The sequence below is a fragment of the Phyllobates terribilis genome, unplaced genomic scaffold, assembly GCF_046119375.1.
Source record: "Phyllobates terribilis strain yellow unplaced genomic scaffold, ASM4611937v1 Scaffold_3__8_contigs__length_932513732, whole genome shotgun sequence".
NCBI lineage: Eukaryota > Metazoa > Chordata > Amphibia > Anura > Dendrobatidae > Phyllobates > Phyllobates terribilis.
In genome coordinates this window covers 719427032-719451620 of record NW_027362763.1, presented here as the reverse complement: position 1 = coordinate 719451620, position 24589 = coordinate 719427032, and the positions used below count along the sequence as shown (strand labels likewise).

The 24589-nt window shown below is 47.5% G+C and overlaps 1 protein-coding gene across 1 annotated transcript in view; it reads right to left on the bottom strand.

Moving 5' to 3' along the window:
* The window catches only part of PLEKHH2 (pleckstrin homology, MyTH4 and FERM domain containing H2), a 255616-nt gene that overhangs the window by 108514 nt on the left and 122513 nt on the right, over positions 1-24589 (bottom strand). Inside the window, exon 3 of the mRNA XM_073672039.1 lies at positions 11573-11635. Coding sequence (XP_073528140.1) covers positions 11573-11635 — 63 coding nt within the window. The remainder of the gene's footprint in view (positions 1-11572; positions 11636-24589) is intronic.

The window sequence follows — 24589 nt, the reverse complement described above, 5'->3', positions numbered from 1 at the left end:
GTGACACTACTACTCCCATCGGCCTATGTCTGTCCCCCGTCCACTCGTGCCAGCAGGATCAGCTCGATGGGAGCAGTAGTTCCCATCAGCCTGATCCTGCTATTTAAACTGCCTCATGTGCTATTTTTGCCCCTATACACGTTTTTTTTGGTCCCCAATAAATTTTAAATACATGTCATTGGTGGCCAGTGGTTACCTACAATAAATTAGTTTATACATTACCTGTCCCCGCCGATCGCCACCTAAAATAAAGTAAAAAATAAAAAACTACACCTATACTCACCTAGACACCTAATTCCCCGAAGCCATCGATCTCCTGTAATAAAATATAAAATAATAAACCACAACCTTATCCTTACCCCTCCATAGTAGTCCACGAGTGTCCCACGATGATCTCCAGTTTAGAGCAGCCACATAGAATGTGAACGCTCTGAACCGCTGCCGCCGCTAGAATGATGGGGCCGTAAAGCAGCCCCGTCATTGCATAAGTGGGTTCGCCGGAGTTCAGGCAGCGCTGCTCCGGTTAGCTGCTTTACGGCCCCGCTGTATCGTGAGAAATTCCCACGGTACAGCAGTGCCGTAAAGGAGGTCTCCGGAGAAGCGCTGCCTGAATGCACTCCGGTGACCTCAGTCAGTGGCTCACGCTGCCGGGAGCGGAAGTGTTCCCGGCAGCGTGAGCTTACAGCAGCCATGCACAGCTGTCACCATCTCCAGATGTGACAGCTGTGCATGGGAGATCAGCGCAGGAACGTGGACAGGTAACAATTTTTTTTTAGTAAACTAAGAATTAAATAAAATGGTGTGTTTTATTTCAAATAAATTATTTTTTTCTGGGTGTAGTGTGTGTTTTCTTTTTAACACTTTGTAGGTTAGTAATGGGGGTGTCTTATAGACGCCCATCATTACTAACATGGGCTTCATGGCAGCTGGCGCTGACATGAACCCCACCACTATTACCCCCTGCCACCGCACCAGGGCAGCGTGGAAGAGTGAGGCTAAGCGCCAGAATTGGCGCATCCTATGGATGCGCCATTTCTGGGGCAGCTGACGGCTGGTGTTTCTAGCCTGGGAGGGGGCCAATATTCATGGCACCCTTCCTGGGCTATTAATATCAGGACCCAGCTGTCTGCCTAGCCTTTGCTAGCTATTAAAATAGGGGGGACCCCACGTCATTTTTTGGGGGGGTCCCTCATTTTAATAGCTAGAAAGGCTAGGTATTCAGCTGGGGGCTGATATTAGTAGCCTGGGGAGCTCCGTGGGTATTACCCCCTTCCCAGGCTTCAAACATCTGCCCCAGCCGTCTGCTTAACCTCCGCTAGAGACTAAAATTATGGGGACCCCCACGCCAATTTTTTTTTAATAAATCCTTTATTTTAACACTAAATGACAAGTACAGTAATCAACACTGTCACTGTACTTCATATATATGTGACTGACATGTTTCTATCTATCTAATCTATGTGTGATTCTCTATTCTTTCTATTCTAAATTGTCGGGTACAGATGCTGAATTGCCGGCCGGCTTTTTTAAAGAGACTGTGCATGAAAACACTAATATTTTTTTAAATAAATCCTTTACACTAAATGACAAGTACAGTAAGCAACACTGTCACTGTACTTATTATATATGTGACTGACATGTTTCTATCTATCTAATCTATGTGTGATTCTCTATTCTTTCTATTCTAAATTGTCGGGTACAGATGCTGAATTGCCGGCCGGCTTTTTTAAAGAGACGGTGCATGAAAACACTATTATTTTTTTTAATAAATCCTTTACACTAAATGACAAGTACAGTAAGCAACAGTGTCACTGTACTTCATATATATGTGACTGACATGTTTCTATCTATCTAATCTATGTGTGAAGCTCTATTCTTTATGTTATAAATTGTCGGGTACCGGTGTATGCCGCTGCTGAATTGCCGGCTTTTCATGTTTCACTGTGAGCACTGTTCCCATCGATTTGGGCAACCACCTCCTCCAATACATTCTACATTATTGTTAGTTGTTTTCCTTCATGTAGAATTAACCTACAAGGAAAGAAAGGGTTCATTTTCATTCCGATATTTGTGTCCCATTGACTTGCATTGGTTTCCGGTATCGGAATCGGCGATATCCGATACTTTTTGGGTATCGGCCCGATCCAATCCGATCCGATATTTCCTGATATCGGAAGGTATCGCTCAACACTAGTTAAGGAACATCCTTTCCAAGGTGAAGACTTGTGTATGAGGTATAACCAAAAACAAAAATACTCCTCCACACCTTGGGCTATGTTCACAAGTAGCATTTTTTATGCGTTTTTGCACTTTTGTATTACTTTCAACCGTGACAAATGCATTCACCGGGAAATGTCATTTTAACATTTTACAACCTTATCTGGCCATGTGCTGTGTGACACACGCATACAGTGCTGAAAAGACATGGGAACAGCATGGGGAAGACCCCTGGAAGCATCTCTGACACCCAGGTCACTGCCTAAAAGTGTGCCCATCAGAAGTGATCCTTGCCGCATCAGAAGATGCAGACTTGACCCAGGGCAGTGTTCAATTGTACCTCCCCCATTCCTTACAATGCAAGCGCAAGTATGCAGCCTACCACCCACCCACCCCCAGGCTGCAATACCATACTGCTTGCTTGCTTGCACTTTAAATTGGGCCTTTTAGGCATGTGGAGGCGGAATCTGGCCACCACGTCATGGCTACGTCGGCGGCCTGGTATCCATACTCAGTCCCCAACCGCCCGGTGGCCGGGTGTCCACGCTTGGTCCCCAGCCGCCAGGGTGCGGCCGGGTGTCCATACTCGGTCCCCAGCCGCCCCGCGGCCGGGTGCCCACACACGGTCCCCAGCCACCCCTATTTGTCCCGGTGCGCCTTATACACAAGCACGCATACCAAAACATTACCTGTGCCCTCCCCAGTGCATTTAGTGGGAAGGACAGCCTAACCACAAACACGTGGACAAGTGAATGTGCCAGGGATGGTCCATCTCACTGACGCCTTCACACTCGGTTAATATTGTGGAAGCCGGGACACAGTTGGACACTGGGATGCAACACGTCCTCCAGACATAGAGGATTGTGGGTCCTGGGTCAATCAGGCTTCAACACAAAGTTCAGAAGGTAGACAGCAGCAGTGGTCGGCCTCCTACACAACGAGTAAATTATTCATGATCATGAGGCCATCCATCTCCTTAGCTTTCTGTTCCTTGGAATGCAAGTGCATGTATGTAGTAGTGGCTAGGCCTGAGGTGGTCAGCGTTTTGGTGCATATCCTACCTCCTCCGAGGATTGCTGGATGTTTTCCTGCTACTATCCCAGTTCTATGACTCCCATTAAAACAAAGCTTCAGGTGATGAATGATGGATCAGGTGGTGGCAAAGGAGAAAGAGCAGGAGGAACAGGGACCATTCACATCAATATCAGGCCAGTCAACCACACATGTCTTGTAGGATATGTTTCTGTACCAAAAGGAGCGGTTCGGCTACACAGTTATAGGGCATACAGTGAGTGCAATGCCTACCAAAAATTTCGAGGCACACCAATGCCCCTTGGAAGTGACAAGGAGGTCAGAGGGCCTTAACTAAACCATTTTTTCCATTTATAGCAACTGGGTCTCCTGTACACTGTTGGCCTAAGCAGTGAATGGAAGGCTTTCCAAAAATTATAAGGAACTGCAATGCCCCTTGAAACAGACGTGGATTACAGCTTACTAAAAACCTTCTACCCATTATTGGGGAGTGGGTCTCCCTTAGTGTTCACCTATGCATTGAAAAGCAAAAGCTAACTAAAATTAGGAGGAAATGCAATGCCCGTTGGAAGAGTCGTGGAGGTTAGAGGTAATTAAAAACAACATTTCAATGCCCCTTGGAAGAGCTGTGGAGTTCAGAGAGGTTTAACAAGACGGTTTTAATGCCCCTTGGAAGAGACGTGGAGGTCACAGTAGCTTAACAAGACGGTTTTAATGCCCCTTGGAAGAGACGTGGAGTTCAGTGTGGTTTAACAAGACGGTTTTAATGCCCCTTGGAAGAGACGTGGAGGTCCCAGTGGAATAAAAAGACAATATCAATGCCCCTTGGAAGAGTGGTGGAGGTCCCAGTGGAATAAAAAGACAATATCAATGACCCTTGGAAGAGACGTGGAGGTCACAGTAGCTTAACAAGACAATTTTAAGCCCCTTGGAAGAGACGTGGAGTTCAGAGTGGTTTAACAAGACGGTTTTAATGCCCCTTGGAAGAGACGTGGAGGTCCCAGTGGAATAAAAAGACAATATCAATGCCCCTTGGAAGAGTGGTGGAGGTCCCAGTGGAATAAAAAGACAATATCAATGCCCCTTGGAAGAGTGGTGGAGGTCGCAGTGCAATAAAAAGACAATATCAATGCCCCTTGGAAGAGACGTGGAGGTCACAGTAGATTAACAAGACGATTTTAATGCCCCTTGAAAGAGACGTGGAGTTCAGAGTGGTTTAACAAGACGGTTTTAATGCCCCTTGGAAGAGACGTGGAGGTCTCAGTAGCTTAACAAGATGGTTTTAATGCCCCTTGGAAGAGACGTGGAGTTCAGAGTGGTTTAACAAGATGGTTTTAATGCCCTTTGGAAGAGACGTGGAGGGCCCAGTGGAATAAAAAGACAATATCAATGCCCCTTGGAAGAGTGGTGGAGGTCCCAGTGGAATAAAAAGACAATATCAATGCCCCTTGGAAGAGTGGCGGAGGTCGCAGTGGAATAAAAAGACAATATCAATCCCCCTTGGAAGAGACGTGGAGGTCACAGTAGCTTAACAAGACGATTTTAATGCCCCTTGGAAGAGACGTGGAGTTCAGAGTGGTTTAACAAAACGGTTTTAATGCCCCTTGGAAGAGACGTGGAGGTCACAGTAGCTTAACAAGACAATTTTAATGCCCCTTGGAAGAGACGTGGAGTTCAGAGTGGTTTAACAAGACGGTTTTAATGCCCCTTGGAAGAGACGTGGAGGTCCCAGTGGAATAAAAAGACAATATCAATGCCCCTTGGAAGAGTGGTGGAGGTCCCAGTGGAATAAAAAGACAATATCAATGACCCTTGGAAGAGTGGTGGAGGTTACAGTGGAATAAAAAGACAATATCAATGACCCTTGGAAGAGACGTGGAGGTCACAGTAGCTTAACAAGATGATTTTAATGGCCCTTACAAGAGCCATGCAGTACAGCATATTAAAAACGTTATTCCCATTATTGGGGAGTGGGTCTCCCATAGTCTTTGCCTATGCCTTCCAAGCAAAAGCTGCCAAAAATAAGGACGGAGGAACTTGCAATGCCCCTTACAAGAGCCATGCAGTACAGCATATTAAAAACATTATTCCCATTATTGGGGAGTGGGTCTCCCATAGTCTTTGCCTATGCATTCCAAGCAAAAGCTGCCAAAAATTAGGACGGAGGAACTTGCAATGCCCCTTACAAGAGCCATGCAGTACAGTATATTAAAAACATTATTGCCATTATTGGGGAGTGGGTCTCCCATAGTCTTTGCCTATGCCTTCCAAGAAAAAGCTGGCAAAAATTAGGACGGAGGAACTTGCAATGCCCCTTACAAGAGCCATGCAGTACAGCATATTAAAAACATTATTGCCATTATTGAAGAGTGGGTCTCCCATAGTCTTTGCCTATGCCTTCCAAGCAAAAGCTGCCAAAAATTAGGATGGAGGAACTTGCAATGCCCCTTACAAGAGCCATGCAGTACAGCATATTGAAAACATTATTCCCATTATTGGGGAGTGGGTCTCCCATAGTCTTTGCCTATGCCTTCCAAGCAAAAGCTGCCAAAAATTAGGACGGAGGAACTTGCAATGCTGGCAACATGGACCACGGTAACCCTGGTGGTATAAGTGGTGGTGGAGGCTGAGGATAAGGAGAAGAGCAAAAAACAGCCGAAATGAGGAAGTGTACACCCATGTGTGGGTGTGAAGAGGTGCATGGGAATACACCTCCCGAAATAACACAGTGGATTTGACTTTATGTTACTCTGCTGTCATTTGGTGGTGATGAGAAGTCTGGCCCAATCCAGCCCTTGTTCATTTTGATAAGGGTCAGCTTGTCAGCATTGTCAGTTGACAGGCGAGTGCACTTATAAGTTATAGTTCCCCCAGCGGCACTAAAAACACATTCCGATAACACGCTAGCGGCAGGGCAGGCCAGGACCTCCAAGGTGTACAGAGCGAGTTCATCCCAAGTGTCCAGCTTGGATACCCAATAATTAAAAGGCACAGAGGAATCATGGAGGACGCTGGTACGGTCTGCAAGGTACTCCCTCACCATCTTTTGAAACTTTCCACTCCTTATGAGAGTACCCCGCGCCTCAGGGCCTGTAAGCTGGGCGGGTCTCAGAAAACTGTCCCAGAACGTTGACAGTGATCCCCTGCCTCTGCTGGATTGGAGTTGCGTCTCTCTCGCCTGTACGCCTTGGTTGGGCAACGAACTGTGACCTCTGCCGCTAGCGTGTTCAGATGGGAATTTTTTTAACAGTTCTGCAGCAAGGGCCTTCTGGTACTGCCCCATTTTTGTAGACCTCTCCACCTCAGGAATAAGAGAGTGAAAGTTCTCCTTGTAGCGGGGGTCTAAAAGTGTCACCAACCAGTAATGACTGTCACCCAACATTTTGACAACGCGAGGGTCACGGTTAAGGCAGCGTAACATAAAGTCAGCCATGCGAGCCAGACTGGTAATGGGCAAGACTTCCGTGTCCTCACCAAGATGACGACTGACCATGCTCTCCTCCTCCTCCTCCCCCCTGTCCTCAGGCAACCCACGCTGAACCGACGGTATGACAGTTGTACAGGTACTACCGTCTACAGCGCATGATACCAGCTCCTGTTCTTCCTCCTCCTCCTCCACCTCTCCCTCATTGTCCCCCAATGCACGTTGGGATGAGATGAGGCTGGGCTGTGTGTAATCGCCCGCTACAGCTTCTTGATCCATCTCATCATACTCTGGCTGCAATGCCTTCTCTTTAATTCTCTGCAGAGAGCGTTGCAAAAGATAGACAAGTGGGATGCTGACGCTAATGATGGTGTCATCGCCACTCACCATCTTGGTGGACTCCTCAAAGTTTGTCAGGATGGTACATATGTCAGACATCCAGGTCCACTCCTGAGGTCTTATGTGTGGAGTCTGACGTGAATATCGACGGCCTTGTTGCAGCTGGTACTCCACAACTGCTTTCTTCTGCTCACAAATCCTTTGCAACATGTGGAGGGTAGAGTTCCAACCTGTGGGGACATCACACACCAGTCTGTGTGCCGGAAGCTGCAAACGCTGCTGCAACACAGCAAGGGCGGCGGAAGCTGTAGCTGACTTCCGAAAATGAGCTGACAGCCAGCGTACTTTGACGAGCAGATCTGGCAACTCGGGGTACGATTTAAGAAACCGCTGAACCACGAGGTTAAGCACATGAGCCAGGCATGGTACGTGTGTGATCTCGCCTCAGAGCCACCACCAGGTTACGGCCATTATCACACACGACCATGCCTGGATGTAGGTTCAGCGGTCTCAGCCACAGATCTGCCTGCTCTTTCACAGCTGTCCACAACTCACAAGCAGTGTGAGGTTTATCACCTAAGCTTATGAGTTTCAGCACAGCCTGTTGCCGCTTGGCTGAGGCAGTACTGCAGTGCTTCTGTGTCACCCTGGCCGGGATGCCACTAATGTATAATAAAGCTGTGTCTGAGAGCAAGGGGGAGGTCCTCTGGTCAGGGACCATTAGCATGCAGCACCTCCTGTCCCAGGCCAGTAGGGGGAGCAGGCTGCCCCTATAAAAGCTGGAACTGGGGGCAGGGTTAGGGAGTTCTGGACGACCTGTCTCTGGAGTGAGAGGTGTCCCAGAGAAGGGAGAGCCAGTTCAGCTGAGGCTGAGGAGGACGAGTGGCAGTAGAGGAGCCACAAGCCAGGGATGGAAGGCGAGGGGAGCCTGTCCTGGCTGAGAGAGAAACTGAACTACCGGACTTTGGTGTCCGAGGCTGTTAGGATTCCAAGTCCTACAGCAAATAACTAGTCCGCAGGGGATTGTATGTTCCTTGGCCTAAGAAGCCCGGAGGTTCCGCCACAGCAGAAGGGACCAGCAGAACTGTACCAAGCCAAGAGTAGAAAGGAACCCAAGTTGCAAGCCATACGGGCGAGAAGACACGCCGAGCTCAGGAACGTGGGCTGTTACACCACAAGGAGGGAAATAGCCAGAAAGAGCGCAGAGAGTACGGTAGGCCTTCACCCTCACCCTGACCAGGGCCAGCTTTCCACTTGTTCTCAGACATCCATGCCCCCTCCTAGCCGGGACTGTTTTTGGGTCGTCTCACCTGTTCTAATAAAGACCCTGAACTGTTTAAGAGGCCTCCGTTTCCTGGCTATTGCGGTCGGAATCATCCCCTCCATCATCCATCTATATACTGCCCTGGGGCCATACTCCTCCCGTGGGGAGTTGTACTATTCAGTGCTGCACATTTACATCTGCCCCAGCGGTCTGCACTGCAGCGGCGGTTAACCGTGACCGCAATCCACGTGTGGCGTAGTCGGACATTTAAAACCCTACAAATAGACTGCCACAACATTTGGTCTGACCACTCTGTGCCACGGACCGGGTTGCCACTACTACCCCCATTATTGCCCTGTTGCCCGGCTCTGAGTGCCCCACGGCCCAAGGGGGCGAGTCACTTCCAGCTTGTAACTGATGTGGTGATATCTGAGATGGAGGCTGAACATGAGGAGGAGGAGGAGGAGGATGATGTGCAGGAGCTGTACACTGTGGGGGCAACTCTGACTGACATAGGGCCCGCAATCCTCGGTGTGAGGAGGATGTGTTCCGTCCCAAGGTCCGACTGGGTCCCGGCTTCCACTATGTTTACCCAGTGTGCCATCAGGGAGATGTACCATCCCTGGCCACAAGCACTTGTCCACGTGTCCGTGGTCAGGTGGACTCTCCCAGTAACACCGTTGTTGAGGGCACGGCAGATGTTTTGGGACACGTGCTTGTGTAGTGCGGGGATGGCACACCGGGCAAAATAGTGTCGGCTGGGGACCGAGTACCGCCATAAGGTTGCGGAAGGATTCCGTCTTCATCAGCATAAAAGGCAGCATTTCCAACACAAGCAGTCATGAAATGTGCGAATTTAGGACTGTGGCCTGTGGGGCATTGGCTGCGAATTTGCGCTTTCGTTCAAAGGTCTGGGATATGGACAATTGAACGCTGCAGTGGGACGTGGATGTGGACGTTGATGCTGTTTCTTGAGAAACTGCCATAACAAGTGAAGACTGAGAGGAGGGGGCATCTTTGCATGCAGTATGGCCAGGGGATTGCCTTGCACGCACAACAGGGGGTTCTCTTACACGCCCAACAGCGGAAGAAGCAGTTGTGACACCAGCTGACACTGGTCATGGACCCTGGGGTTCACCCCACAAAGTCGGGTGCTTTGCTGACATGTGCCTGATCATGCTGGTGGTGGTCAGGCTGGTAGTTTTGTCACCCCTGCTGATGCTGGCCTGGCAGGTGGTACAAATGGCCTTTTTGGGGTTATCAGCAGAGTCTTTAAAAAAATTACAGACTCTGGAAGACCTACCGGTTGTACTGGCAACGTCCCTCGTATTGGCGTTACGGGGAACGGTTGCCCGCCTTCTGTCTGCGGCCACCACACTGCTTCTTCCTGCCTGTTGGGGTACTCTGCCTCCCCCCCCTGTGTGCTGCTGGCCTCGCTCTGCGTGTCCTCCTGCCACGTTGGGGCAGTTACAAGATCCTCCTCTTCCACTTCCGCGCCACGGTCCTCCTCCTCACTTAGTGGCAATTGTGTCTCGTCATCGTCCACCTCTTGTGACAAATTGCCAGCGTCGCCTTCCTGTGGCCGTGGCTGTTCAAATATTTGGCCATCGCTACATGGGATCTCCTCTTCCACCACTTCAAGTGGAGCAGGCGAGGGGCACAAATATGGAAATGGACCAGTGAACAGCTCTTCAGAGTGTCCAAGTGTGGGATCAGTTGCTGTCTGACGACACTCGGCATGGTGGGAGGAAGGAGCATCAGGGTGAGAAGGAGTATGCAGTCGAGACTCACGGCTACTAACACTTGACCATGTGTAAGACAGACCGGAGGTGGTAGTGCCCAGGTGACTGGAAGTATTATCTGCTATCCAATTAATAACCTGTTCACAATGATCAGTTCGCAATAGTGGTGCTGTTGTGTGCTTCCCTAGTAATTCGGTCAAGAACTGGGAGCGAGAAGATGTGGCTGTTGGTTGTGGCACATTTTTACCTTGGCCACGGCCTCATCCTCTGCACGCACCATCACCAGAACGTCCAGTTCCACGTCCCTTGCCACGCGCCTTGCCCATTGTAAATGAAGTAAAATAGCTTACACTCGCACTATCAATGGCAAAAGGGTAATAAAAAGGAGATTTGAACCGTGGAAGAGGAAAACCACAGTTCTTGTTCTCTGGCCTACACCAGAATCTTTTAAACAGATATATTTGTGTCTGAACAGTCAGCGAGACACTCAAACTGTTTTTTTTTTTATGGAAAAAAGGCAAAAAAGTGTATAATACAGAGATTTGAACCGTGGAACTGCAAAACCACAGTTCTAGTTATCTGGTTTACCCCAGACTCTTTTAAACAGATATATTTGTGTCTGAACACTCACAGACACACTCAATTTGTTTTTTTTTTGGGGGGGAATACCAAAAGGTTAATAAGACGGGTAATTGTACAGTCTGACTGAGGAAAAAAAAAAAAAGAGGATTTAGGTGAAAAAAAAAGGATTTTTCCTGGCCCCTGAGACCTGGGGCTAAGTCTAGCAATTTGAAAAGCAGCACACAGGACTGTAATGCAGCGTTTGCTGGTATAACCACTGCGTCTCCTATACAGCCTGCCTGATATCTGGGATGGATATTAGTCCTGAGAAGGACTGTTTGTTTGATTTGGCAGGCTTTAGAGACCCTACACTTCCTATTTCGCACTATATATATCTCCCTAACTCAGCAGCACTCTCCCTACACTGTCTGATCCGAAGCGACGGTGTCCAAGATGGCGGCGCCTGGTTTTAAATACTTGAGGTGACGCTGTGCAGCCAGCCAATCACTGTAATGCCCACAAACAACATGGCTGCGGCATTACAGTGACTGGCTGGCAATCCCTGCATGTTCATTGGCTCTGTAAAGATCGCCAAACATGCAGTTCGGAGACCCGAGCTCCCGCCCGAGTAACCCGGAAATGCTCAGTGCTCGCCGAACATCCCGAGTAGTGAGATGCTCGGGCGAGTACCGAGAAGTGTCGAGCATGCTCGCTCAACACTAGTAGTCACACCAAATATTTTTTCAATTTAGACTTGTCTTTTGTTCATTCATGTAGAATTATATATATATATATATATATATATACTGTATATACATATATATATATATATATATATATATATATATATGTATATGTATATATATTGATAGATAGATAATCCGGTGATTAACACTAATTAAAGTGATATGTGACCTGCACTAACAATCCTAGGTCTTGGCTCTACTCTAGAACATTTCCAGTTCAGAACAATGACAACCTACTAACAATTACCTGCTCATACGCCTGTTCCGCTCGACGGTTTGCATCAATAACTTGTCTTTCCAGCTGCTGCATCTGCACATAAAAAAAACAAACGAGTGTTGATTATTTGATGACCATTTCCATAAACCTGCTTTGAAGTCTGGTTAATGGATGGTGACATTATCAATAGTCTTCTAATTTAGATGAAAGCCTCTGTCTGATAATTGCCATGCATGAAGGGTTATGAAGGACAGCAATTTGCTATTCATACACATGCCAAGAATTGTAAGCCAAATAACCTGGATAAAAGATCAAAATATTTCAGCAAATGTCCAAACTAACAAGGTGATTTACTAAGACGAGATAAAAGAGAGACAAAGCTGCCTGATCATAAGCCAAAGTGTATTACAGGTCTGTGTTGTACAAATCCATAATATGTTGCTGATCTTTTACTATGGGTCTATACCATACTGTGTGGTTCCAAAAGTACATAGGGGGTTACATAAAAGTTCTTTTACTTACAGACTCATAATTCTAAAAGTGAAAATAATATCAAGGCCTTGCTCAACTGGATGACATATTACAGGGCTACCTAGAAGCATTTCTCATAGTGTTCCTATGTATATGCAAATTGCCTCTTCAGAGAGGAAGAGGACTTAATCTCTGGTGCCTCCTATTGTAAGTAGCAATCCTAAAAGTCAAAATTGACCTTTTAAAAAACCTTGTCACATGACTTAGGATAAAAGTCAAACTAGAATCTCAATTTGCAGACACATGTTTCAGGGTGTTGCCCCTTCTCAGTGCAAAGCATGGGATCTGATTTGGCTGTATGAGAGGCTTCTGACTTGGATCTAAGGGGCATGGCTCTCTCCACAAGGAGAGATGTTACCCCTTAGACACCTATCAGAGGCCTCTCACCCAGCCAAATCAGATTTCTTGCTTTGAACTGAAGAGGGGCAATGCCCCGAAACACGTGTCTTCAAATAAAAATTCTGGTTTGGCTTTTATCCTATATCATGTGACAAGGCTCACTAAAAGGTCGATATTGACTTTGATTGCTACTTCCAATAGGTGGCACTAGAGTATGTGCCTATAATACAGTAATGCTTCTAGAGTAAGATACAGTGACTCATTGGAGCACCTGTGGTACCCCAGAAATACGTAACCCCTGTACCATCTACTGTTTATAGTTTTAGTATTAATATTGCATGTACGACTGTAAATGCAGTGTTCTCTATACCTGTTACGTACCATATTACTTTGATATTTACTACAATTTGTATCATCCTGCACTTTTACACATTGGTGGTTCTCCTTAGTATTTAGCAAAACCGGAAAATCCCCTCTACTAAACAAACACCCCATCAGAAAGATATAAGAAGCGGATGCGGTTTAGGTTATATATTGCCCACAGCCCCAGGCTGGAGCAGAGTAGTAGTTCAATTATCTAACTGTATAGTTGTAGCTACTAGCAACCTTTAAAGGGACTCACCCCAAAATACCTATTTCTGCTTATAGTCATACAGGACACTTAGCCCCTATAAAAATCATACCTTTGTGGTGCTTCAAAAGCATTTAGTTTGATAAGGAAATCAGGATGCCCTGTGCACCTTTGGTGTGGCCAAGAGATTTTGTGCACTGTTCCACCACTTCAATTTGCATGAACCTCTGCTTCCTTCTGTGTTCATTGGCCAGAGGGAGTGCGATCTGAAAAGAATCCTCAAGTGTGCACACAGTGTAACAGCAGGCGTTTCATGCTAATTGAGAGGGCGGAACAAAGCACCAAATCTCTTGGTCACACCAAGGGTGCACTGAGCACCCCAATTTGCATATCAAATAATTAAAAGCTTTTTAGTCACAACAAAGGCAGTTTTTACTTTTACAACTACAAATGTCTGTTTTTATTGGTGCGAAGTCCCCTATATAACTATGGGCTTATTTTAAAGGAGTTATCTGGGACTATGCATTTTTTTTTTACTATGGGCCTAAGAGCTTAAAGGCAGGTAGTTGCTACCTACTTGCCTGTTGTGCCTGGTGCCGATCTCTGCTGGCACAGAGCAATCACTGACCGATCCTATTGGCTTCCACTGATGTCACATCGACAGAGCAGCGGCTTCTCTTCCTCTTTACTGTTGGAAGGACGTGACTGCCGACATCATGCTGATTGACAGCCGGCTCCTCGCTGCGTAACTGCAGGAGCAGGCTATCAATCTGCATGACATCAGCAGTCACATCTTATCGACAGAGCACCCTGAAAGAGAAAGAGCTGCTCTGTTGACGTGGAGCAGCTGAATCACCGGCAGGAGCAGTCAATGACCGGTCTGTGCCGGCACCGGGTATAACAGGCAGATAGTTAGCAGCTAAGTCTGGGATAACCCCTTTAAATAGTGATTTTGGGGTGATAGACTTACTTTAAGTCATCTAGCCCTTATTTTCCTGGGAGCTCTCAGAATTTGAGGGAGCCACTGTAAGTCCTCCAAGGTGTGTATTTTCTATTGGAGAAGGTGGAGAGGTGAGGCTGCAGATAAGTGGTGTACTTCCTCACCACACTAGTGAACGGGGGACTCTGTATAGAGCTGAATGTTAAAGCCCACTGGGGAGGAATGGGGGTGTATGTAGTCTGAATACTCAAGGAACTAGACAGAGACAGCCCGTTCACCTTAGAAGGAAAACATTTTTTAATTTGTCTTTTGAACATTACAAATCATGTGACTCTAAAATTTTTCATACAATCACATGATTATTAATGTCAAAAAAGCAACCAAAATGCAATACGCTGTACAGTACAGAGGATTGTTTTTAAAGAAAAAATAGCTACAAAGTGGTGAAAAACCACCATAAATACCACAAGCTTCAATTTTTGACAAAAAGCACAAGTAAAGTGAGAAAAAGGCCACAAAAAAAGCAGTGTGCTTATGTTTAATTTCCCTACTGACTCTCAGCAAGCAACTGGCCTCAGTGATTTTGGACCAAAAACTGCAGAAAAAAAAATAAAGACAAAAAAAATCTTTAAAAAAGAGAGATTTTTCCTAAAGAAATCTGTGCAAGAAAGCAACTTCATTAGCAATCTTTTCATAAGACCTGAAGGTGCAAATGTTTATGTCTCCATCATGGTGGTAATTTATTAGCAGAGAAGTTTCCGAAGCTCGGGAACAGGGCAAAGTAAATATTAGATATATTATTATTATTTGGCCAGCCATGCCAGAAGCTTGGTCTCTCTGATGTGGTTGGCATGCGCTGCTACGGGATGACCTAAATATGTAATACAATCCCTAAATTATAAGGAACCTAGTTTGTCTGTGAAACGACACTATTGGATTTATGCGGTATTATTATTGTGCGTCTTTGCTCTTTTTTTGATGTAGCACAAGTTTTTTGTATTATTGGTAAATTTAATAAATATAAAAATAGTAAGAATTTTGCAAAGAGGTGGGACTGTTACGTAAAGATAGACACGGACGCCATACATAGAGTCACATTACACATGTGCTGTATATATTTAGGATGAGCCTCCCATTGCTGAGGATAATACCATCGTTCTCCTTGCTGCACAATGAATGTCTCACTTATACGGCAGTGAATACCAGAGAGACATGGTGAAAGAAGTCTCTTGTACCGGAGCAGCCGGTGTGAAACAGGTTGGCTGCTCCCCTGTTTGCAGAGCGTTTACTTCCCAGTCAGATCAAATTCCCATTTTAGCTTAGAAAACGACACAGATCTTCACTCTCATTATACACATTCCACGTATTAACATAGCAGACCGTCAGAGATGGGAAAGCGTGAAAGTATTTTTATTATATCAACTATGTATTATTTTTGACCTAGGTCAGTTCACGTTGACATTTTTTCCTATTTTGTCAAATCTTTGGTTCCGAAAAATTTGTTCTGCATGGACGAGACTGCAAAATGAGTAGATGCCATTGTCTAGTGACATGCACGCCTTGCACAGTCACACTGCAGAGAATGGAAAGCGAAAAAACATAGCCATGCAGAAGGGTCTTAGAAGGGTGTCCTGATTTGGATGATGCCTTTGTATTAGGCCAGTTTCATACATCCATTTTTCATGGTCAGTATTTGGACAGCAATGCACAGAATGGTGGTAAGTCTTCTGACCCAAAGTCGGCAGCCTCATGAAGCTGACAAGTTCAGGTCAGAAGACCAGTGGACTGACAGGCCGGTCTCCCGACCCAAGCGTGAGAGCTTCATGTATTTCTATGTAGTTGTCACACTCGGGTCGGGAGAGCCACCAGCCATTCCATGCACTGCGTTCCGATCTTGGTCTAATTTATATGGCCGTCTGACTGTGGTCTTAATTTGTACAGAAATGTAGTAGAAAGTGTTCAGTTTCCCTACAGCACCCACCTTGGTGTAAATTAAGTATTACAAAGTGCTCTTTAAAATCAAACTTAGGTCGTTATAAACTTGCCTTTCCTGCACACCAAGGAACCTGTCTTTCAAAGACTTGCCCCCATTAACTCACAATTTCCATTTAGGGTATTTAAAAAATTACCTCTTAAACCAGACTGCCTATATAAAGGGGTATTTCCATCACAGACATAAATGGAAAAAAAAGTGTCTATGATATACCATAAATATCTGATAGGTGTGAGTAAGCTGGTGGAACCATCGTTTGGGGGTGAGACCCACATTTAATAGATACAGTTATATGAAAAAGTTTGGGCACCCGTATTAATCTTAAGCTTAATGTTTTATAGAAATTGGTGTTTTTACAACAGCTATTTCAGTTTGATATATGTAATAACTGTTGGACACAGTAATGTTTCTGCCTTGAAATGAGGTTTATTGTACTAACAGAAAATGTGCAATCTGCATTCAAACAAAATTTGACAGGTGCATATGACGCGCCCCTGGGCCTGTGTCGCGCTGCGTTGCGCACGCGGGAGCTTACCCGGAGCCGGATCTGTTTAGGGTTGTAGTCTCGTGGCGGTGACCCGTTCCGTGCCCAGGGAGTCAAACTGGACGGCAGTCTGTTAGCGGTAGAAAATGGTTGATGACTACGCCACCCGTTGAATGCAGCCAGGGGGCTGCTGCTGCAAGGCAGACCGCTGAGGCCGGTGGAAGGATGGTGCAGCGTGATAGTATAACCCCCAACGGGAGGGGTATGGCCTCAGGGCAGCCGACGTGGATGATGGGGGTAGCAGGAACCACTCAGAGACGGTATGGTAGCGTTCAGGGTCTTTACTGGTAACAACGATAGACCCTCCCGGAGTACTTGCTAGCGAACGGGGCCTGGTCAGTCCTTGAGCAGATGGGATCTCCCCTGGCCAGGCGTAGTTGTAGGCCTCCCAAGCTGACTGTACTCTTCTGGCTACCTTGCTAGAAGCTGATGTAAGTAGCCCACGTCCCTGAGTGTACCGTGTGGTGCTCACCCGTATGGCCGGTGACTCGGGGCCTTCTAATGGCTTCCGCTCCACGATGGCGGTGCTGGTCCCACGCGTGTGACCGGGCCTTCGGGCTTCTGGGCCAGGGGACCTGAAATCCCCTGCCTGACGGATTCTGCTGCTGGGTAGAAGTTAGTCCCCACAGCCTCGGACTCCGGGTCCGGTAAAGAATCTTCTTAGTCAGGGCGAGCTCTTTAGCTGCCAGCCCCTGACTCCTTGTGACTCTGCTGCTTCCTATGCTGCTCTTGTCTCTACTCTTCCTGGACTCACTAACCCTGCCTCAGCCCCGGGTTTATACAGGGGAAGTTCTTCCCCTCCCAAGGCTGGGCAGGAGGTGTGGCATGCACAGGATCCCTGACCAAAGGACCTCCCACCTGCTCTCAGACGTAATATCTCTATCACTGTGACAACCAGACCCCTGGGGTGTCACACATAAGTATGGGCACCTCACCAGAAAAGTGACATTAATATTTAGTAGATCCTCCTTTTGCAAAAATAACAGCCTCTAGTCGCTTCCTGTAGCTTTTAATGATTTCCTGGATCCTGGATGAAGGTATTTTTGACCATTCCTCTTTACAAAACAATTCCAGTTCAGTTAAGTTTTATGGTCGCCGAGCATGGACAGCCCTCTTCAAATGATCCCACAGATGTTCAATGATATTCAGGTCTGGGGACTGGGATGGCCATTCCAGAACATTGTAATTGTTCCTCTGCATGAATGAGTAGATTTGGAGCGGTGTTTTGGATCATTGTCTTGCTGAAAGATCCATCCCCTGCGTAACTTCAACTTTGTCACTGATTCATGAACATTATTGTCAAGAATCGGCTGATACTGAGTGGAATCCATGCATCCCTCAACTTTAACAAGATTCCCGGTTCCAGGCATTGGCCACACAGCCCCAAAGCATGATGGAACCTCCACCAAATTTTACTGTGGGTAGCAAGTGTTTTTCTTGGAATGCTGTGTTTTTTTGCCGCCATGCATAACGCCTTTTTGTATGACCAAACAACTCAATCTTGGTTTCATCAGTCCACAGGACCTTCTTCCAAAGAGGAATTGGCTTCTCCAAATGTGCTTTGGCATACCTCAGCCGACTCTGTTTGTGGCGTGCTTGCAGAAACGGCTTCTTTCGCATCACTCTCCCATACAGCTTCTCCTTGTGCAAAGTGCGTTGTATAGTTGACCGATGCACAGTGACACCATCTGCAGCAAGTTGATGCTGCAGCTCTCTGGAGGTGGTCTGAGGATTGTCCTTGACTGATCTCACCATTCTTCTTCTCTGCCTTTCTGATGATTTTCTTGGCCTGCCACTTCTGGCCTTAACAAGAACTGTCCCTGTGTTCTTCCATTTCCTTACTATGTAAGTATTTAAAAGTATTTAAAACAAGAAAATGATAAGGGTGCCCATACTTATGTATCTGTCAAATTTTGTTTGAATGCAGATTGCACATTTTCTGTTAGTACAATAAACCTCATTTCAAGGCAGAAACATTACTGTGTCAAACAGTTATTACATATATCAAACTGAAATAGCTGTTGCAAAAACACCAATTTTTATAAAACATTAAGCTTAAGATTAATAGGGGTGCCCAAACTTTTTCATATAACTGTATAGTGCAGAAACTACATATAAATAATGACCAGTCCTACTCACAGGGCCTTGTCAGGATTAGTAGTTATGGTTCCCATGATGTCTTAATGACATCATTGCTTAGGTCATGTTCACATCTGTGTTCTTCATATCCATAATTCTGCTCCATCATAGCAGTAGGAACACCAATGAACCTTTTTGTCTTTGGGGCTCAACAACTTTCCATCAATGTGTCCATCACAGAATATGCTGCACTGCTTACTCTGGTATTTTTGGTTGGATCCGCAAATAATGCTGCAAAAGAAGCCTTCAAAACAGATGCCTTATCATACTTGCTGGCAATGTATGTGTAAATAGTTATCACCCAGAATAGGGGAAAGAGTGGGTAACAGTTAGCCAAGCCCTACAGTTGGGAGGAGAGTTAAGGAGAAAAAAGGGAATTTGCAAGTAAGTTAGGGAGAGAGAGAGAGTTTAATTAGTCGAATGAAATCAGTAACTAAGAGTGTGACAAGTTTGGCCACAGATGTGTGTGTGTGCAAGGAAGGAGGCACAGAAAGCAAGCCTGCAAATGTGTAAGAAACATTGTTGTCGGGATCTGAATACAGCAGGCAGGTATGGGTATGCAGAAGAGTAGGACAGTAAGCAGACAGGCGAACTCAGCTTCCGTGTTACAGAGCTAGAGGTCTAAGAGATACAGCTGTGGGTTAACAGGGACCCTGAGATGGCACAGGAGTTAAAAGGAACAGAGGCTGTGTGTAGACCACACCTGGAAATTTTAGAGCAGAGGGACTGTGCTTGCCAGGCCGGGGCGTGGGTATTACACTCAAGAAAGTTATAGTTGTAAGGAGAGTAAGCAGATGAAATATAGGGCCCCGTTCAAGTAGGTTGTAAAACTGATATGCTTCTCATAAGATGTGTGCAGAAGATTTCATGAACTAGCTTTGTATCTACTACCTATTATTCATATATTTCACCAGTTACACTAGTAAATTACAGTTTATTTATACATCCTGGTGTGGATCATTCCTTAATAAAATGGTGTGTCTCAGTTTGCTGCATCATCTAGCAACCTTTGGTCATGGAAAAAAGATTTTTAAAGGAGACATGGTCATGCACACACAAACATACCCAGAGACCCCTTTCACTGGAGTCTGGGGTCGCAGCAGCAAAACATTTCAGCTTGTGGGACTCTTACATATGGCATTGGAAAGAGTCTGGAATTGCTTGCACAACAGTGTTCTTCTGTGCTGTATAGTGAAGTCAGTGTTCTTCTGTGCTCTACGGTGTAGGCTGTGTTCTTCTGTGCTCTATGGTGTAGGCTGTGTTCTTCTGTGCTCTACGGTGTAGATGTAATGCAGGTGCCGGAATGCAACGCACAGAGACACAAGGCGAGAACAGTCAGAGATGTTTGTAAACAGTTTTATACAACAGGTATACTGAAACAAGGGATTAGCAACAAGGGTAATGAACAGTGGTTTGAAATATCAGAAAAAATACAAAATTTTTCAAAGTAAGGCGCAGTCTCTTAAAATAAGGCGCAGTCTCTTAAAATAAGGCGCAGTCTCTTAAAGTAAGGTGATGCCCTCAAGCATGAGAGACACCACACAAGTTCTTTAACCGTGAATTTGGCCCTAGCGGGGGTCACAGTTATTCCCGCTAGGCCGTGAATATCTTTCCGGATGAATTCAATTAAATCACGTTGTGCTACTTTAGCCCCAACCGTTCCCCTCCCAACCTGAGTACTTAAACCCAATTGTCCCCGGTACCGTGGGTGAGCAGTGGAAGTGACGGCCCTGCTCACGTATGCAGCTCCTCTCTGCTTGGCCGTTGGAGGCAGTCTCTCGAGCCTTGGATAGGGGGGTCCAGGCCTCGTCTGTCGGCGGGCGACGTTGGGTTCCGCGAACTCACTCAGCACCGCGATCAGGTTCCTAGTATCCTCAGCAGGCACAGCACTCGAGTCACAGCTGCGAGGGATCCGGAGCTCTTTTACCGGTGCCCGGCAGGAGCACCTCTCAGGCCTCTGGATTTGGCCTGTCACGCGGGGTTTCTCAGGACGCAGGGAGTACGTCTGCTCCTCTCTGCTGCTTGGTGCCAAAGACCCCTCAGGTTTGGCGCGCTGGCCTCTTATCTCTCTGAACTCCTTCCTGGAAGTCACCTGATTTCTGTTGGATTCGAGACCAGATAAACTCTTCCTGAGCATACCGGTTAGGAGGAATTCCGGCATTAGCCCGCTCAGTTCTGCGGGGCTCTTCTTGCGGAGGAGACTCCGGGAGATCCGAGGAATCAACTACTGGGGATTGCAAATCATTTCCTGACTCATTCTGACTTCCACTTGGGAGTGGCACCAACGGTTCTGACGGGCCCAACTGCATTGTGGCCCACCCTTCTTCATCCCCCAAGGTTCCTGTATGTGGCACTTCAGACAACACGTCTGAGGGCCCAGCCCCGTTACAGACTTCTGCTTCAGAGGAGCAAGGTCGCAACATATTACGGTGCAACACCCTGGATGTCGCGGCGTCATCCCCTTCGGGCCTAACCTCATAGACGGGGTTGTCTGGGTGAACCTTCTTCACCACCCGATATGGTATTGCCTCCCAACGATGGTCCAGCTTACTCCCAAATCGTTTAGCCCTCACCAGCACTCGGTCTCCTGACTGAAGCGATCAACCTGTGGTCAGGGGCCGAACTGCATGCTCTACTTCCTGAAACTTCTGAGCAACCAGTCTTCTCACGGTATGGAGTCGACGCTGGTGTTCTCGAATCCAGGTACTTGGGCTACTGCCCGGAACGAGGTCTTCTGAGTCTAGCTCCAGTTCGGTGATTTCTCGGCCACTTCTTCCAAACAGCAACATGTAGGGGGTGTAGCCGGTGGTTGCATGAACTCGATTATTATACACCCACACCAGCTCGGACACGAATTCGGGCCACTTCATCTTTTTGTCCGCTTCCAGTGTTCGCAACATTTGCAACAGGGTTCGGTCAAAGCGCTCGCATGCACCGTTCCCTTGCGGGTGGTAGGGCGTTGTCCGGGAACGGTCGATCCCATAGATGCGGTATAGCTCATCCATCACTCGTCCTTGGAAGCAGGCCCCCTGGTCAGAATGTATTCGCTTTGGGCACCCATAAATCCGGATGAAATCTTGACAGATGGCCTTGGCTGCGGCTTCTGCCGTCTGATCTTTAGTGGGCGTCACTACTGCAAACTTGGTGAAGTGATCAGTCATGACTAAACAGTGTCCATAACCATTGTATGAAGTTCCTACCATCAAGTAGTCAATCATCAAGACTTCCAAGGGGGCAGAAGTTCGGATGGTCTGAATGGGAGCTCTTTGCTCCGGGGGCTTGTTCAACTCACACTGGCGACATGTTCGGCAGACCCCCTCGACTTCTTGTCGCAGTTGAGGTCAATACACCAGTCGTTGCAACCACCGGAAGGTCTTTTCTACTCCGAAGTGAGCACCTCTTCTATGAGTTTCTTGGGCTAGCTGTGTTACTAGCGCTCCTGGAACTACCAGGTAACATCAAACTCTCGAGGCAGCTGGATTCTTCGGCATAGTAAGCCGTCCTTCAGGAGGAGCCTCTCCCACTGGCCTAGGATTTGTAGGGTAGTTGGAAGTGAAGCAGCTCTGGTTTCCTGGTCGGGTCTCTGATTAAGGGCGACCCATTTTCTCAACTTTGCTAGCTCCGGGTCGGATTGCTGCAGATGTATCCATTCGTCTCTTGAACGGCCCAGAATCTGAGTGGGCCTCGGCTCCTCTCTGGTCTCTTGGGCGTCGACCACAGCAGCGGTGAACTGGCTGAAATCCGGGATCTCGTCGCCTTCGAGCTCCTCATCTCTGTCCTTCTTCGGCCCCGCCTGAGTGACCCGGGACAGGGCATCTGCATGTGTGTTCAGGGCCTTGGACCGATAGGCGATTTTATACTGGAATTTGGACATCCTTGCGACCCACCGCTGTTCTAACGCGCCCAGTTTGGCGTTCTCCAAGTGGGCCAAAGGGTTGTTATCTGTCCGCACTTGCACTTCTGACCCTGACAGGTACTCAGCAAATTTCTCGGTCTTGGCCCACACCAGTGCCAGTAGTTCCAGCTTAAACGAACTGTAGTTGTCCGGATTCTTCTCCGTATCTCGGAGTGACCTGCTGGCATACGCGATCACTCGCTCTTTCTCTCCTTGTACTTGAGCCAGCACTGCTCCCAGCCCATGCAAGATTCCATCAGTGTACAACATGAAAGGCTGCGAAAAGTCAGCGTAGGCCAGAATCGGGGCATCTGTTAGTGCCATTTTCAATGCTCGGAATGCCTCTTCTTGTCGTGGGCCCCACTGAATGGGCTGCCGCTTGGCTCCCCCGGCTGTTCCTCTCAGCAATTCATTGAGCGGGATCGCAATCTTAGCGAAGTCTTTAATGAATCTGCGGTAGTATCCAGCAAGCCCCAGGAATGCCCTTAGTTCCCTTAGATTGGTGGGCGTGGGCCACTTCTGCACGGCAGCTACTTTCTCCGCAGTGGGGTGCACCCCTGCACTGGACACAGTGTGCCCCAGATATTCAATTTCTCGTTTGAAGAGACGACACTTACGAGGCTTAATTTTCAGGCCGTGCCTTTGTAGCCGTTCTAACACTTGTTCCAATCGGCGGAGATGATCCTCAAACGTTGCGGAAAAGATAATTATATCGTCCAGATATATTAAAGTGGCTTTAAAGTTGAGGTCCCCCAAGCATCTCTCCATCAGCCGTTGGAAGGTTCCTGGCACATTTGTTAGTCTGAACGGCATTCGATTGAATTCAAACAGGCCCATAGGGAGAACAAAAGCTGTCTTCGGACGATCCTTCTCAGCTACTGGGACCTGCCAATAGCCACTGGCCAGGTCGAGGGAGGAGAAGAATTTGGCGCTCCCTAGTGCAGATAGAGACTCTTCGATTCGGGGGAGTGGATAGGAGTCCCGTACTGTACAGGCATTCAGCTTTCGATAGTCTATGCAGAATCTCAGGGTACCGTCCTTCTTTCGGACCAGCACGATCGGAGCCGCCCAGGGGCTCTGGCTTTCACGGATCACACTGTTCCGCAACATGTGGACCAACAGCTCTTTCACCTCCTGGTACATTTGAGGCGGGATCTGCCGATATCTCTCTCGGATGGGAGCAGTATTTCCGGTGGGTATTTCGTGCTGGATGTCCCGAGTGCACCCGAAATCATCTTCATGCTGTGCAAACACTCCCTGATATCGCTGTAGAATTTGTTCGATCTGCCTTACTTGTCCAGCAGAAAACTCAGTCAGGTTAGCTTCCATTTCTTCCAGGAGGTGGCGTCCAGCCAACGGTTCTCTTCCATGTTCCTGGCTATTGAGGGACACCTCTAGGGTCCATGGTTTTCCTTCCACAGGTGTCCGCCCTATAGCGTCAGCTCTAGTGAGGGCCTCCGGCATTACGCACACTCGCGCCACCTCTTGTCGGGGCAACAACTGTAAACTGGTGCCACTTAAATTGATGCAGCGCACGGGTACTCGACCGTGCCGCACGGTGGCCAGAGTTCGAGCAATCAGGAGTCCAGAGGGAGCTTCTTCTCCCTCCATTGGTTCAACTTGAATGTCCACGCCCTTTAAGGACACATGTGCCAGCACCGGCAAAGTGAGTACAGTCTGTCCCACCGGCAGTGTCATTGTGGCTTCGGGCGGTATCGATACCTTACCAAGGTACTGGGAGGTAGTGGGCAACTTTTGAATCTGACTGACCCGCATGAGGTGCTGGAACACTCTCTTGTTAGCTGGGTCTCGAGTGGCGCGGGTCCAGTTGTTTTTGCTACAGCCCTCAGCCAGGAACTGTCCGACTTCTTTCAGCACATTCATGCCCAGGGTTACAATGGGCCCATCGCCTCCGGGCCCGGTGGTCAGTACGATCCCTTTTCGACCGAGGTCCTTTCCACATGCCCGCACGGACATCCATACTACTCCCGCTACTGGGATAGGTAGTTGATTAGCCGCCACCAGTTTGACAGTGGGTTCCCGGCAGGAACGAGCGACTTCAGGAAAGTGACTTTGGAAGTACATCTCAGGCATA